Raw genomic sequence first — 16,535 nt, forward strand, 5'->3', positions numbered from 1 at the left:
GTGTTTCTTACTTTATTGTATATTCATGTCTTTTTTTTTTTTTTGCTAGCTACTTGGCTTGGGAGATCTTACTTCCTAATCAGGGATTGAACCTACACCCCCTACAGAGGAAGCTTGGTGTGCTAACCACTGGACCGCCAGGCAAGTCCCTCACATGCCTTCTTTTGTGAGATTTCCATTAAAAATTTTTGCCCAGTTAAAAAACTTAGTTATCTGTATCCTTATTCTAATACATATCTTTGGCTGAGGTATGTGGTACAAATATTTTGTTCCAGTGTGTGGTTTGACCTTTTGGTTTCTTAATGGTTCTCTTAGAAAAGTTTTAAATTGTGATGAAGTCCAATTTATCAACTTTTTATGATTTATGTTTTTGGTTTTATCTAAAGAACTCTTGTCTACCCAAGATCACAGGAGATTTTTCTCCTGTCACTTTCTTCTATAAGTATTAAATCTTCATGTTTAGGTCTATTATCCATTTGAGCATTTGAGTTAATTTCTGTGTAGAGTGTAAGGTAAATATTCCGCTTTTTCCAGGGAGAGATCTAGTTTTTCCAGCACCATTTTTTTTTTTCCAGAAGACTTTCCATTTCCCAGTAAGTGCCTTGACACTTTCCTTGGAAATGTTTATAGATGTGGGAAAAGAGTACATTCAAGGTATATTCAAATAATTTATCTATAACTCTCAGTAGGATAGCAGAATGAAAATGGGCCAAGCATTACAGATAATTTATGTGGTTATGAATCTATTTTCATCAAATATATTTTCTTTTAAATATTCTTGATGTCTATTCAAGAATGCATTGAGCAATTCTCTTTGATTCTAAAATGACATGAATAGTAACATTCACATTATGACAGCAGATACCATCCCACCTACCATTTAAATATTCAGGCTTCCTGGTGAAGAGAAGCCTTTTTCCAGATATTTGGGTTTGGTAATGCTCACAAATTCCACAATTTTCTTCAAATGCAATACACCCCGAAGTGACACAAAATGAAAAAACAGCTCACAATTTTACTCAAAAATCCAGATCTATAGTATTAATAAACTCACGATAATTTAACTTTCTATGTTAGGAGTGCCAAAATAAGCTAACATTTAACTGTGTGACAAAGAAAAACAGAAAAAGAAAACCCAACGCCTATGAAAACAGACATCTAAAATTTTAATGATGTAAAAATAGCCTCTACATATAGTATGGGAAAGAGATTAATACAGATTGAACATTTTGGTTTTGAAAACATGAAATGTCACCTCTTAGCTTAGAACAAGTCATCTCCTACGAAATACACATTATACAATGAAATCTACAAGGACACTTTTTCAAACTCATTGTTGATTTTCAGCAACCCCCTTCCTCCACACACACTTGCTTGTCCTCCAGCAATCCCAACTTCTTTTGGCAGAATAGAACGTTGAGAACTACAACAGTGGTTGTTCTGAAAAGCACCTTCTGGGTAAGTTTCACTGATTTTTATTTTTTTCTTTAATCCCACTTAGATCATGTATCCTTCTCTCCTAAATCCTTTCCTGTTCCGATAATTTGGTCGTCTAAAACAAGCAAGCTTAATTAAGTCAAGGCATATATTGCAAATCAAACATTTTCCAATTGACTGGAATGGGATCATTAAATAAAAACTGGACTGATAAGCCATAAATAACTTGCTTCTTGACTTGATGATATGTGAATGCATTTACCCATTGGGTAGGAAGGGTTTCATCTGTCCCGTGATGAATCCGACGGCTTGTGATGTGTTCGTGCTGTGCCGACCCCAGCATGTAGCGGAGGAAAGACTGTGGAATGGATGCTGTGCTGAGCTGGGGGACAGAACGGGCTGTGTACACGGGGTCATTGGCCAGGCAGTGCTGTAAAGCCTAGATGGCTCCAGACAGCTGCTCTCAGCGCTGGGTCTGCATGTGCACGTTTTAGGGAGCGTAGAGGATCAAGCCACAACTTCTCTTAAGAGTAAGATGTGGCCTGGCGGCTCTAGCGTTTAGGTGATTGAGGAACTGGCCAGCTTCCCTCAGGAACCAGGGATAGCAGCACCTAAGAGTATAATGAGTCAGAAAGGCCTCTGCTTACAACTCAGGTGGAACCGTCTTCCTTTTGTGGATGCCCATAGTCCGATGTGTCTTTAGGAATTCCTGCTGCAAACAATATGCTTTTTTTTGCCAATCTGAAAACATCCTTGGGAAAATCTCATGGCCCAATCATTCATAAATGCTGATGATCAAAAAGTCCTGGGGATGGACTTCCTGGGTGTCCCAGTGGTTAAAGACTCTGAACTTCCAATGGGGGAGTTCCGTGGGGCATGGGTTCCACCCCTGGTCTGGTCTAAGATCCCACATGCCACCTGGTGGAGCCATCAAAGAAAACCTTTGGGGAACACGTGGTCTCCTTTTATTGGGACAGCATCCCCTCTATGTTGAAACCACCCAGCCCTAATCGGGATACAGCCTCAAAATACACGTGTCTCTCCTCTGGCACTTAATGTGTCAGAGTTTGGGTTAAGATAAATCAATACTTTCTGAAACTTTCTAAGAGGGTTTTTTTCCCAACCAGAAGTGAGGCATCTTGCAATAGCATGCCCGAGACGGCCAATTTTGGAAGGGCTTTCAAAAAGGAAAACAAGGTGTTAACCCGCCTCCTTATGGAAGGTGAACACTTGCAAATACATCGCTATGTGTCTCAGACTTGGGAGCAACAGGCTCAGAACAATCATGAGTATGTGTAGACCAATATTACAACCAGCTGGTAGGTCTTTTCTAAAAAGAAAATGCAGCATTGGGAGGTGCTTCCTAAGGTGCTTCTTAACTCATGATTCTTAATGGAATGTATCAGACAAACATCTACTAACGAACATGAACAGGTAGTCACACACACGTGGACAAGATTCTGTACAGTTTGTGTCTCAGGTGCTGACGTGTGTACATAAGAACCACATGGGGGAAAAAAGCCACCTGCCCCCTGGAGTTCCCTGAATTTCTGAATGCCATCTAACCCCTCAAATGTTAAAGTCTCTCACTTTTATACAAAAATATCTACAAAAATAGACAAGATTTACAAAAACCAGAGAGTATTTTCCAGTTTCCCTCAGTACCCCAAGGCAGTGCTCCCTCTCCCGCTTCTCCGCTCAGAACGTGGCCATCTCCAGCAGAGAGCGCTTGAAGAGCTGTGCGTTCCTGGACAGGTCGGTCACCTGGTGGACCATCTCCTGCAGGGCGGGGGTGCTGGGGTAGTGGAGCGCGGCCGTCTTGGTGGCCAAAACTATAGTCTTGAGCTGCTCGCAGAGCTGGTTGCTGGCGTTCATCACTTTGTTGCGAACGTCCTGGGCGGCCACCTGCCGGGTCAGCGTGTCTCCGATGAACACCAGTTTGTGGGCGCTGAGGATGACAAACTTGCTGTGGGCCACGAAGATCCTGGGAGGCTGCGCCGAGCTGAGGCAGCTGAAGAGCGCGTCGATGGCGTTGAGCAGGGAGATGTAATGGGTCTCGCACTGGTCATAGTAGAAGCACAGGAGCTGCCGGTCCTGAGTGCTCACGCCGCTGCTGGTGGTCGGGAGGCTCTGGGACGGCTTCCACTTGGAGATGTCGTTCTCCACGGGCTTCGTGATTTCCTGTTCCAGCAGCTGGAACTGACTCAGCTGCAGGGGAGGAAAAAAGCCCGAGTTGGTTAAGGATGAGGCGGTGTCTGCCGAAGTGGAAACTAACCAGGGGCTTGCCGCTCTAAGGCAGGGATGTCCATGACAGGTGCTTTTTAGATGCCAGGCCTTGTCGGGTGGCCTGGCTTTCCTGAGTTGTAAAATGCAGAGGTTCAGAAAGAGGATGCCTAAGGAATCCTCTGGCTCTGACTTCCGCGACTGGACACCATTGGTCTCTTCTGTCCTCAGGCTGGAAAGCAGGGCAGGGTTTCAACCCAGCTCCCTTGGACAGCAAAGAGATCAAACCAGTCAATCCTGAAGGAAATCAACCCTGAATATTCATTGGAAAGACTGATGCTGAAGCGGAAGCTCCAATACTTTGTCTACCTGATGCCAAGAGCCAACTCACTTGAAAAGACCCTGATGCTGGGAAAGATTGAACGCAGGAGGAGAAGGAGGCAACAGATGATGAGATGGTTGCAGTCAAATGCTCTACCACTGAGATATACACCCTGATAAGATGGTGGGATGGCCTCACTGACTCAATGGACATAAGTTAGAACAAACTCCGGGAGATAGTGAAGGACAAGGAAGCCTGGCGTGCTGTAGTCCATGGAGTTGCAAAGAGACAGACGTGACCGAGCAGTTGAATAACAACAGTTACCTACGTCTTTACAAAGGTTAAATGAGTTGATATTTGCAAAGTGTTTAGAATAGTGTTTGGTATTATGTAGGCTCTAGGTAAATGTTTATTAAACATTGAGTGGTGGCCAGGGAAAAGCAAATGTAGAGATCTCTTGGTCAAGTCAGCCACTGATGTTTGCTCCTTGTAGAAGAAAGCCTTGACTTTGTCCCTTACATAAAAGTGGACTTTGTCCACTTACATAAAAGATAATCTATAACCCTTTTCTATTTCTCCTACTCTTTCTGACCAGATTTATAAATGTCATTATCCAGCAACATAGGGACGCCTAATGCATATAAATGGGGCTTCCCAGGTGACTCAGTGGTAAAGAATCTACCTGCCAATGCAGGAGACTTGAGTTCGATCCCTGGGTCAGGAAGATCTGCTGGAGAAGGAAATGGCAGCCCACTCCAGTATTCTTGCCTGGAGAATCCCATGGACAGAGGAGCCTGGTGGGCTACAGTCCATGGCATCACAAAGAGTAGCACATGACTTAGCGACTAAACAAGAAAACAACAAATGCATGTAAACACACATGCACTGTGGAAGAGATCTTCTCTAAAGGGATCTGAACACTGATTGGGCTCATCACATCACCTGGACCCTCAACGCTGTCTAAAGGGAGGGACCTCACCCCGGGTCAGACTCAGTGTTAGCTTTCTCCCTTCTCTCATGGCCCCTAGATGGTGTGTTATCTAAATTGCAATAATTTCCGGCTATTGCACCAAATGTCAGGAGAGACTCTCTTTGGCAGGCAAGGACTATCCATCACTGGAGTTTAGGAGTCAGTCAATCTTCTGCCCTCAGATAGGGTTGAGTCTGAGCAGGGTTAACCTCACCCAGCTTCTCCCTTGAGAAATGCACTTAGACTCTTAGTTTCCTTAGACTCTGTTTTCTTCTTAGGAATTACTATGATTCCAACAAGTCCCCTAAAGCCCTGCAGTCTAAACTTGGCCAAATGCCAAAGCAAATATAAACAGGGTGATTCTTCAGCATAGTTAGCTTATGCTTTTCCAAGTATGTTCATAAATATATCATCTCATTAGATGGAGGGGAGAGGGATTTTCTCATTTTCTAGAGAAATAATTGATGTTTGGGGAGGTTAAGTGACTTGCCCAAGGTCACGGAGCTGGTTGGTGAGAAAGCACAGATTGGAACTCTGGTTTCCTGAGTTCTGTGTGCTGTTCATGTCACTGCACACCATTTCAGTTCATCTTAAAAGGCCTAGAAATCCTCAATCCATTTCTCGCTATTTTTATGCCCTTACATTAGCAATACCCATTATTATTTGCCCCACTCACGCCCAACTTTTGAATGAAACTGCCTTGCCCAAAGCCCTTAGTAAATGGACTTGGATATATTTTGAATCCCACCCTCCAACCCTTAAACTGGACCAAGAATAGCCAAGCCACAGGCTTGTGTTGGAGAGACAGGGGGAGAGGGGAGAAAAGGAGACAGACAGAGATAGATATGGCTCAGACTCTCTTTTTTTGGGGAATTTTATAAACCAGAGAAGGAGCTGTTAGCTTAGGAAGCCAAGATGAAAACCTATCTACAGAAAAGACTTTGAGTGGCCATTTATGGGTTCTGTAAAAGTCCCAGGGAAGTCAAATGAGTAGAGAAGCAGAGGAAACTGCCAGAAAACAGAGACAAAGGAAGTCAATTTAGAAAGAAGCAAAGGAAATAGAGAAAGGAGAGGGAATGGACAGTCCTAGTTCTTTCAGATGTGGCTGTACCTTCATTTTCTGTTCTTGAATTCTCCCATTATGGCTTTACTATAAAACCCGTTTGCTTGGGCCAGTTTGAATGGGTCTTGCTCCTTGAGACCAACTGCCTTAACCCAAACAGTCCTAGTGTGTTAGATGTACAGGCTTAGCCTGGAAAGCTGCTATTTGAACAGAGTCCAGGTACACCCAGCTGGATTACCAAGGCCATAAACTTTTTCTTTGTTCTTTTACCCTACTGATGCCAAAGTGTACTAGAAGGATCAAAATCACGATCTTTTGAAGTCATACCTTTCTTATTAAATGGGAAGTCTTTTCAACACTAAATGGTTTTTGTTCTGATTGAACGTACCTGATGATGTTCCAGCTGCATCTTATTCTGTTTGATGATATTTTCTTTTTCCAAGAGCTCTTTCTGTTGCCTCTCGAACTCCTCCTTCCCCTTTTATTTTTCAACATAAAGAAAACATTACATCACCACTATGATTCACTTATGCTAACAGCTTCATTGACAAACATGTAAATACTCTTCCATTGCTTTGGAAACTTCCTGCATGCCCAGTTAGGTCCTGTGAACCCCAGTTCTCAGCTGAACTTCCAGAGTCACTGTGTAAATCGGAAGTGAAAACTAAGATCTATTTCCATATGGGGTGCCATGCTCTCCACTCCACTTTACCATTTCTGTAGGACTATCCATGACCTCCACGCCCCCAAACCTCCTTAAGCAGTACTTTTTCTCAGGGTTCTTTTCTAACAGATTATCTGCAAACCCATAAACCTCCTGCTCAGCTGCTTCAGTGGTGTCCGACTCTCTGTGACCCTATGGACTGTACCCCACCAGGCTCCTCTGTCCATGGGATTCTGCAGGCAAGAATATTGGAGTGGGTGGCCATTCGATTCTCCAGGGGATCCTCCCCACCCAGGGGTAGAACCCAGGTCTCCCTCATTGCAGGCAGAGTCTTTACCTTCTCAGCCACCAGGGAAGCCCCTGCAGGTCTAAATGTGGGCCACATTACATTTCTAGTCTCTTTAAGTTATCTGCAATTCTATAGCAAATCACTATTTTCCAAAACACAGAGTTGGTCAACCAGCTGGGTAAATGGCTTTTGTTTGTTTGTTTGCTGTCATTTGGCTCAGCCACGTGGCATGTGGGATCTTAATTCCCTGACCAGAGACTGGAGCCGTGCCCTCTGCATTGGAAGTGCAGAGGACTTAACCCCTGGGACTCCCAGGGACATCCCCGGGGAGATGTTTAATGCCTCCATCTACTCTCTCCCCACACTGCTCTTCTGCACAAGGCGTGGCTCTGCTCCCTCCGCCCCCAGTTGCACTAGAGAATTTTCTAAGTGCACCCACAACGGAGCTGTTTTCAGTAATCCTCGAGACAATCCATGGCTGTCAGTCAAATGAAAAGAATGGTAAAATGAGATAGTAAGCCAAATTCTAAATAACGGATCTTGTAGAACGTTTTAATCCCCCAAAGGGAAACGGCAAGCTGTCATGATCCCGGGTCAATCTGGTAGAACTGTCACTTGTAGGAGGCAGGCTGTGATGGCCTGATTTCCCACATGCAGGTTAACTTCTAGATCAATTGGCAAATGCCCATGGTCTTCAAAGTAAGACTATGGTGGGGTTAACTTTCTCTGTGAGTAATTACACACACACACACACACACACAGAGTACAGAGCTGAAGGAAACTTAGAAAATTCTCTAGTGCAGAGGTTTTCAAATCTTTTTTTTTTTAAAACAGTGAAGCACACCCCTCCTCCTACTTATATTTTTTTCTTCAAATTAAATACCCTACAGAACCGTATCATGAAATGTGAATACAAGTGGAGCTGGCCTATTTGAGGGCCCACTGTCCTACTTGGGGCTTCCCTGGTGGCTCAGCGGTAAAGAATCTGCCTTCCACGCAGGAGCCACAGAAGACTTGGGTTCGATCTCTGGTTTGGGAAGATCCCCTGGAGGAGCGCATGGCAACCCACTGCAGCATTCTTGCCTGGAGAGGCTGGTGGGTGATAGTCCATGGGGTAGCAGAGAGTTGGACACAACTGAAGCGACTTAGCACTATCCTATGGTGGTGGTGGGGGGGATATGCTTGCCTGAGACATATCAATCAGATCTAATTCAAGGCTGTGCTTCATTCACTTTGCAAATGAGGAAGTCAGGTGAGGTTACATAAGTTGGTGACACAGTCAGTGTCCTGGAAAAGTCTAGAGGACTCTGGACTCTCTGACCTGCGTTCTTCCTGTTGGACACTGCCTCCAGCTTGTGAACCACTAACCGTGTTCCTGAACCTTTAATCGTGGTCTCCACTGCCGCGGTCTAGTCTGCATCTTACAGGTGTGAGCCCCAGGCCCCCGCATGTGAATGCGGAGCCTTAGGAGTCTGGCGTCTTTACCTGCAGGTGGACGTAATCATAGTCATCCATCCAGCTCCTTTCCGAACCATCGCTGCTGCTACAGTCGGGGGGCTGCTCCTTGCCCAGGCTGGGGGGCAGTGGCTTGTTGAGGGCGGGGGCCTTGTGGTCCCCGGGGGGCAGCAGCTGGCCCGGGGAGCCGGCGGGCGTGTACTCGGTGGAGTTCGTGATGCTCTCCGGCCCGCCCTTCCCGGGGCCGGCTCTGAAGAGGGCCTCGGCGTTGGTGCTGATGGTCGTGGTGAGCTGCTTGGCGTCGTCCGGCACGGTCTTGGCCACCATCACGAAGCGGTCCAGGCTGTCCCACTTGTTGTGGGGCTTGTGGACGGCCAGGACGTTCAGGGACCAGCCGCACTCGCTCAGCTCGTGGCTGGTCTGGCCCAGGATCTGGTGGGAGTCCTCCAGCCGCTGGAGCTCGCGCTTCACCTTGTGGTGGAGGACAAGCTCGGGGAGGCAGGCGGCGTTGGCCGCGGCGCCCTGCGCGAAGTGCAGGTAGTCCCTGAGGGCCAGCTCCACCCTGTCCGCGGCGGCGCGGACCCCGTTGACGTGCCGCTCCATGTAGCCGTAGCTCCGCCAGTCCGTGGTGACCAGCGCCATCAGGCTGGAGACGGCCCCGTCCAGGGCTTGCTGCAGCCGGAGCAGGCGCTCGAGGGCTGCGTCAGGGTCCAGCAGGAGCCTCCTGTCCTGCGCCGGGGAGGTGGACAGCGAGGACTCCTTGGAGGTGGTGGAGGACGTGGACATGGTGCTCCGCGTGCTGCCCGTGCTGGAGAAGGACAGCCGGTTGATGCCGTCCACCACGTCCGCGGGGCCCTTGGCTTCCGGCGGCTGGTGCAGCGGCACGTCGTACACCCCGTCCCTCTCTTCCGGGCTGGCCTTCTCGCTGGTCTCTGCTGGCGCGTCCAGAAACTGGACGCCCCGGGGGATGTCGTAGGCATCGTTGTTCTGGGAGCCCACGGGTGGGGCCGGCTGGGGGGCTGGCTGGGTCAGGGACGCGCCCCCGTGTCTCCGCGGGGCCAGCTCGGCAGCTCCGGGGGCGTCGCCGTTGTACTTAGGGTGCAGGTCCTTCCCCAGGGGCTTGGTGCCCGTCGGGGGGATGTCATAGACGCCCTCGGGCCTGCCCGCTTGTCTCAGCGGAGGCGGGAAGTCGTACTCTTTCTCCCGGAGCCCGGCCTCGTCTCTGTAGCCGGAGGGTGGAGTGGAATATCCCTGGGAAGCAAGTGGACAAGGACACTGTTATCTGCTGAGCGGGTTTAAGCAGGGGTGCAGAAACCGCGCGGGGCGTCCCCACAGGCCAGCGGTCCTCCCGGGTGCCGCCCCCTCCCCTCTCCTCCACGCATCAGCTGTCTCCCGAGGCTGCGCCGGGCGCTCGCCCCCACCCTCTGTCGAGGGCGCCCGCCCCTGGACTCCCCGCTGCCCTGTGTGTGGACCCTCCTGCCTGAGCTGCTTTCGGGGTTCCTGGCCCAGGTGTCAGGAGACCAGAGGTCTCCCCGGGGACCTGCCAGTGGGGTGATGCTCAATCAGCTGCTGAAAGGTTCTGAGAGGCAAGTCCCTCTTAGTGGAATCAGGATGACGGTACTTCCTGTGCCGGTGTAGCCCAGAGTGACTCCAAACCCGTATGGTATACACAGCCTGATTCAGCTGTGACATCCTGCATAAACATGAGCCATGTGACATACGGGCTTCCCTCCTCGCTCAGTCAGTAAAGACTCTGCCTGTGGTGCTGGAGACCTGGGTTCAGTCCCTGGGGCGGGAAGATCCCCTGGAGGAGGGCATGGCAACCCACTCTAGTATTCCTGCCTGGAGAATCCCATGGACAGAGGAGCCTGGTGGGCCACAGTCCAGGGGTCACAGAGTCAGACACGACTGGGCGACTACACGACCACCATAGGACATGTATGAGTTGCTGGCCAAACAGAATTGATTGTTTTTCCTTCTTACTGGCTCACCTTATTGACGGCCCCATTTTGTTACGGGGAGGGGGGTTGAATATGGAATCCCTACAGTCGTCTTTGTTGTCTCTTCTTCCCCCCTGGCTCCCCTTCCCTCCTTATCCTTGCTCACAAAGACAAGTTTTTCCTCTTTGGATTATCTCACACACCTGCGCGCACGCGCATGCACACACACACACACACACGTGCACGCGCTTTTGGCAGCTTCTGCAGTACCTCACTTACCCCTTTGCTAGGAGGGATGTCATAGACTCCTTGAGGCTTTATTTCTCCCACTGGGACAGAAAACATGGGGCCCTTCACAGAGGACGGCGGGATGTCGTACACCTGGGGAGAAACACCCAAGTTACCCGGCGTGGAAACACTTGTCATTTTATTTATTTATTTTAAATTTACACATCTATTTTTGGCCGTGCTGAGTCTTTCTTGCTGTGCGGGCTTTTCTCTAGTGATGGCTCGAGGAGGCTGCTCTCTAGCTGCGGTGCGGGGGCTTCTCGTTTTGGGGGCTTTTCCGGTTGCAGAGCCCCGGCTCTAGAGCACAGGCTCAGTCATTGTGGCTCGGGGGCTGAGTTGCTGCGTGGCATGTGGGATCTTCCAGGACCAGGGATCGAACCCATGTCTCCTGCACTGGCAGGCAGTTTCTTTACCACTGAGCCACCGAGAAAGTCCTACTTGTTATTTTGCTATGTACCAAACTTTTAATGATGGATTTGTTTACCAGGTTATATAGTCCCTTGCCCTTTGGCTGAATTCTATGTAATAAAAATTGATGGAATTTTTGAATTTTGGGTTCTTTGACTTAGAATGAATATAAAAATGATCTTAGGTGAAAAAAAAATCTGCACTGTGTGTACTTTATTATTTTTTAAATGAATTTAATGGTTTGTGGCTGCACCGCACAGCATGAGGGGATCTTGGTTCCCTGAGCAGGGATCCAACCTGTGCCCCCTAACCTTTGGATCTCCAGGGAATTCCCAACACTGTCTGTACTTTAAAGTGTAGTTAAAACTTTACACTCCCTGAGAAAAGGATAAGCAACAAAAGCTTCGTGTGATCCAAGCCTCGGATTCCTTAAAAAAGCAAATCCAGAAAACAAGTAATACTGGCCCCTGGATAGACAACTTAAATAAAGCTTCACATGAAATGTGCAGATTTTTGTGAACTTCCCCTTCCTCTGGAGCCCAGAAGCAGAGCTGCCCGAGGTGCCCCTCTCCCTGGTGACGACCATGTGCTTGGTACGCACCCCGTGAGCCGTCTGGAAAGGAGGGACATCGTAGACGTCCTTTTGGTATCTGGTCGGGTACTCGTACACATAGCCGTGGCTTGTCCTCACCGGCGTGATCACCTGTGGATGGGAAGACACGAGTAAACTTCCAAGCCGAGTCCTGAGGGCACCTGGAAGCCTCGTAATCAGACACTCCGCCCCCATCGCTCCCCCACTAGGAAAACAAAAGAAAGGGAAGAGACCAAAAGAAGGAGGCAAGGAGACACCAAGTCAGTCAACTTTCAAATCCCTCTTGAATCGCAGTGAAGAACCAGTCCCTGAAATCTCTCTGCCTTCCCCATGGTAACAAAATCACCTCAAAGCTGGTCAGACCAAGTCCCGATTCCCAAAAGGTACTTGAAGGGAGTGTGTTCATTCGCTTCAGTTGTGGCTGGCTCTTTGGGACCCCCTGGACTGTAGCCCACCAGAGTCCTCTGTCCATGGGATTCTCCTGGCAAGAATACTGGAGTCGGTTTCCATTTCCTCCTCCAGGGGATTTTCCTGACCCAGGAATCGAACCTGCATCTCTTGCATTGCAGGCGGATTCTCTGCCCACGGAGCCATCTGAAAATCCCACTTGAAGGGAGAATTGTGTTTAAATCATGAAAGTCCTAGATCAACCCTCTGGAGCACAGCATAATGAAAAAGAAAAAAGGGCTCTGAAACCATTTGTAAAGTGAATAGTGTAAATAGAGTTGAACCACTTAAAATTCCTCTCATACCTTCCCCAGGAAGCCTCTTCATCTGACCTGATTATGATTATAACTAAAATTCCATAGGCCATGAATTCCATAGGCTTATGAAGCTAAAGCTCACACAGCTCAGCTGCCTGAGATGCCTCCAGGAGTTTTCATGCTAACGAATGAAATGCATGAAATACTGAGTCCTGGAGCCGACCAGGAAGAGAGCTCAGGTCTAGTCATTTTCCCATTTCCACCAGGGAAGCAAACATCCAGACGGTGCCCACGATCAAGTGATGTCAGATGTCAGACACACTCATCGCAGCCCAGCATCTGGAACTAATGTCAATGAAACAAACCTCACCCGCCAGGCTCGTATTTTCATATCTACACGCCCCACTGTGTCCTAAGCACGGGTAGAGAAATGACTGGAACTTAATCTCCTTTGAAAATATATTTAATCCCCCCCAGAGCTTCTAAATGACCAGGGTCTTGTGTCTGCCTCACCCCTGTGGGGGGACATGCTAACAGCACCCAGCTCAGTATTTGTCCTTGACATTTGTGAGACCAGACATCGCAGATTAGGAAGAGCTGGTTGTTCCCTGAGAAACCATCATCTTTTATCCTTTCTCTAATGTGAAAACTCTGGCGTCAGGCTGCCTACGAAAGTATGCAAAAAATGCTCATATCCGTCTTACCCCGAAATGGGTGGAACTCAGCCAAAAGCGCCAGTGCCCTTCTCCCTGGGGGCTCTAAATGCCTGGGTTCAATTTGCTTTTTAAATCCCTGGTGCTTGTAGCTGATTATGTCTCGCAAGGAAGGTAAAAGAGATTAGTATGCAGCCACCAGCCCAGCCCACCTCTCCACTGCCTCGGGTTTAAAAAAGGAGTCTTGCTTTAAGGTTTGTTGGCACAGAGCATACAGAACCACTTCACAAAGTGGCTACTGTATGGTGCAGGGCAAGTCCTGCTTTTTAAAGCAGGATGCTGGTCCCTCAGAAAAGATACACTGTGTTCCCCATGCCCTTAGATGATTTATTTTTTTCTTCACTCACTATTGTCCAGGAGGGACATGAAGTACCTTCTCTTCCTCTATCTCATCAGCTCCTCTATTTATAGCTCTCTGTTTTGGCTCTCTAATAGAACCTACTCACAACCCTGCTTTTGTTCGTCTACAAGCTTCTAAGAGTGGATTCTATCCAAGGCTGCCAAGTTAGTAATAACGCTAATGGAAAATCAAGGCTGGTTATGCTGAAGGCCAGCCGCAGGGCTTCATCTTTAGTTTGAAAAAGGGAGGGGGGCTGGGAGATAGATGGGGTGGTGCTGGTATCTGAAAATAGCCCTTGGTACATGTAAACAGGAGGCGCGGTCTCAGGAAGGCGGGTCCCGGTGAGGCTCTGCCTTGCCTGTGCCGATGGTCCCTGGCAGAGGGCATCCAAGCTCCCCAGTATTCAACACCTCACTTCCTGACAAATGTCACCGAACTCCTGCGTGCTCCCTCTTTCTCATTTAGAGGATGCCTGTGGTTATCTTTTTTTTTTTTTTTTAAACTTTGCATTCCAAACCAGTCATTTTCCTTGTTTATGCATTAAAAGAAACAGATGGTGAAAACCACAGGGGGGGAAAGCCGACAAAATACAGCCTCCCTGGACGTGACCATCCAACACACATGGGTCCACAAATGGCAAGAAGAGGGGACCCGGCCGTGCATCTAGTCAGACGCGGGCGGGGCACAGCGTGAGGTCCCCTGTGCCGCCTGGGAGGACGGAGAGCTGGACGCCTTGCCTTCTGGACCGTCTCCTCCTCGCCCCACTGCTTGGTCACTTTCATGCCAATTGCGTGTTCTCTCCTCAGAGCAAAGTGCTGACTGTTCTGTACCTTACAAAGTATCCAGTTTTGTGGTTTAAAAGGCCAGTTTCTTACTGCTTGACAAAGTCCACAAAAACCTTTCTCCTCTCCCAGGATCACTGAACCCCAGCCTACGAGCAACACCAAGGTCTGGCTCAGGGGAACGTACATTTGGGGCGAAATCTCCTGGGCGTTTGCACAGCAGGCAAGGCACGGGTGCTCCACACAAAGGGTGTCTTAAAAACTAATTTTCTCAATGAAATCAGGTCAGGCTTTTCATTTCCTTTCTCCCTCCGTTTGTTTTTCTTTCCTGCATTCCTTTCGTTCTGCGTACTTATTTATAGTTACAAGGGCTTAGCCTTAGGAATTACCAAAGTGACCTCTTAATTCCTGACTGATGCCACAAAGAGGGGGCAAATTGTGGCCTTCCCGGGGCTCTGTGACCAGCTGCACCTGAAACTGTTTTCCTGGTTCTCCTGAAGAGGGTTTTCTGCCCAGGTAAGGAATCCACCCTTCCTGGGATGTTTGTATACTTATCATTCGTGTCAACTAATGGAAGAGTCTGAAGGTGGATCTCTGAGAAGAGCTATGGAGGAAAGGGCAGACTGTAGACATGTGGAAAGGGGACAGTCCATTGAATAAATCTTTGAGGCTGGATCCCAGCAGGGGAGGATCAAAGTTTGGGAACTGGGGTTATCTTAACTCTCTACTAAATTTTTTTTTCAGATTTTAAAAAATTTATTGGAAGACAATTGCTTTTCCATGTTGTGTTGTTTACCATATGACCCAGCAATCTCACTACTGGGGATATACTCTGAGAAGACCATAATTGGAAAAGACACATGTACCCCAATGTTCATTGCAGCACCATTGATAATAGTCAGGACATGGAACCAACCTAGATGTCCATCAACAGATGAATGGATAAAGAAGTTATGGTACATATATACAATGGACTATTACTCAGCCATAAAAAGGAGTGCATTTGAGTCAGTTCTGGTGAGGTGCATGAATCTAGAGCCTGTTATACAGAGTGAAGTAAGGCAGAAAGAGAAAAATATTGTATATTAACGTACATATAATGAAATCTACTAATTCTGCTTGTAGAAAAAGCAAGAAAATGCACAGGGCTTACCCCGTCCCATACTTTAGTTCGCATCATTTTGTGCCTCAGATTCTGGGCAGCATGTGCTCTTTAGAGATGCTATTAAGACTTCCATGTCTCCTAATTTTGAGACCCGTGCATGCTGAGATTTGAAAGATGGGGTGTCTGTGTCTAGGGTGGCAGGGAGGGTTAGGGGACACTGAAAACCGCCAGGTGTGAGAGTCACTGGGCCGGGACGGAGCCCTGGGTCTGTCACCCGTGTCTCTACATTCCGTTGGCCTGAGTTTGCACCTGTAGCAGGGCCCAGGCCTGATGCGGAGCTGCCTGTGTGCTGAGCAGGTCGGGGGAAGGGAGAGACACGCTGAGATCCTGTGCTGGGGGCACAGAATTCCTGCCCTTCTGAGAGGTGGCAGCCAGTCCTCGGCTCCAGCCAGCTGCCATCTTGAAAAAAATACTCCCTGTGTTGCCGGATCTTTCCAATTTTCACGAGAAGCCAGAAATCTGGGTTTTCATGTGATATCTGGCTTTCAAAATTGGCTCAACTATTTCAAACAGCATCTTGGCCAACGACACATGTCTCTGGCCCCCAGGTGCCGGTCCTGACTTTCATCTGTGTATTTCTTCCTCCCCCAGCCCCCTCAGTCTGAGGGCAGAACCCCAAAGCTCTTCACCAGTTCCGTGCTTCGGCAAGACGGAAGCACTCCATTTTCCCCAGGCACCCTGCGTGTCTCACCTCTGTGCTCCCTCTCATGCTGTGTCTTTGTGCAAGATGCTCGACTTTCTTTCCTCCTATGCAAACTTGATTCAATTTTTGGGCCAACCTGAGTGCCCCTCTCCCACAAACCCTTCCCAGACAGATACATCTCCATCCTTGGAACTGACTGTGTGTGTACCCACATCTCTAACAGTGCTTATCCCTTGAAGACTGACTGTTTCAGACTATCTCATCTCTTTTCTTCTCACTGTGAGCATGGAGACAGGGCTGAGCGCCGTGCCTTGAATGTAGTAGATTTCGGATAAAGGTATAGACTGAATATGGTAAAAAGAAGGCAGTAAAGGAGAACTCGGGCCTTTTCTTAAGCAAAGTGGTGTGGCTCTGCAGAGGGGAATTACAGATGATGAGGTCGGTTTCCAGTTAGGTCAGCTCTAGGATGAGTGGCACCCGTGGGAGGAGGGGCGTGGCTTATCAGCCACCCAGGGCAGTGCTGTGCAAGCGGGGTGG

At 48.4% G+C, this 16,535-nt stretch overlaps 1 protein-coding gene across 3 annotated transcripts in view; it reads right to left on the reverse strand.

The window, feature by feature from the left end:
- Positions 1-1,143: 1,143 nt before the first annotated feature.
- The window catches only part of NEDD9 (neural precursor cell expressed, developmentally down-regulated 9), a 186,687-nt gene continuing 171,295 nt past the window's right edge, over positions 1,144-16,535 (reverse strand). For all 3 annotated transcript variants that reach the window (XM_043450378.1, XM_043450377.1, XM_043450379.1), the window contains 5 exons: positions 11,661-11,762; positions 10,643-10,744; positions 8,454-9,674; positions 6,404-6,493; positions 1,144-3,645 (listed from right to left, as the gene is read on the reverse strand). In XM_043450378.1, the coding sequence (XP_043306313.1) occupies positions 3,136-3,645; positions 6,404-6,493; positions 8,454-9,674; positions 10,643-10,744; positions 11,661-11,762 (2,025 nt within the window). In that variant the 3' untranslated portion in view covers positions 1,144-3,135. The remainder of the gene's footprint in view (positions 3,646-6,403; positions 6,494-8,453; positions 9,675-10,642; positions 10,745-11,660; positions 11,763-16,535) is intronic.

The sequence above is a fragment of the Cervus canadensis genome, chromosome 28, assembly GCF_019320065.1.
Source record: "Cervus canadensis isolate Bull #8, Minnesota chromosome 28, ASM1932006v1, whole genome shotgun sequence".
NCBI lineage: Eukaryota > Metazoa > Chordata > Mammalia > Artiodactyla > Cervidae > Cervus > Cervus canadensis.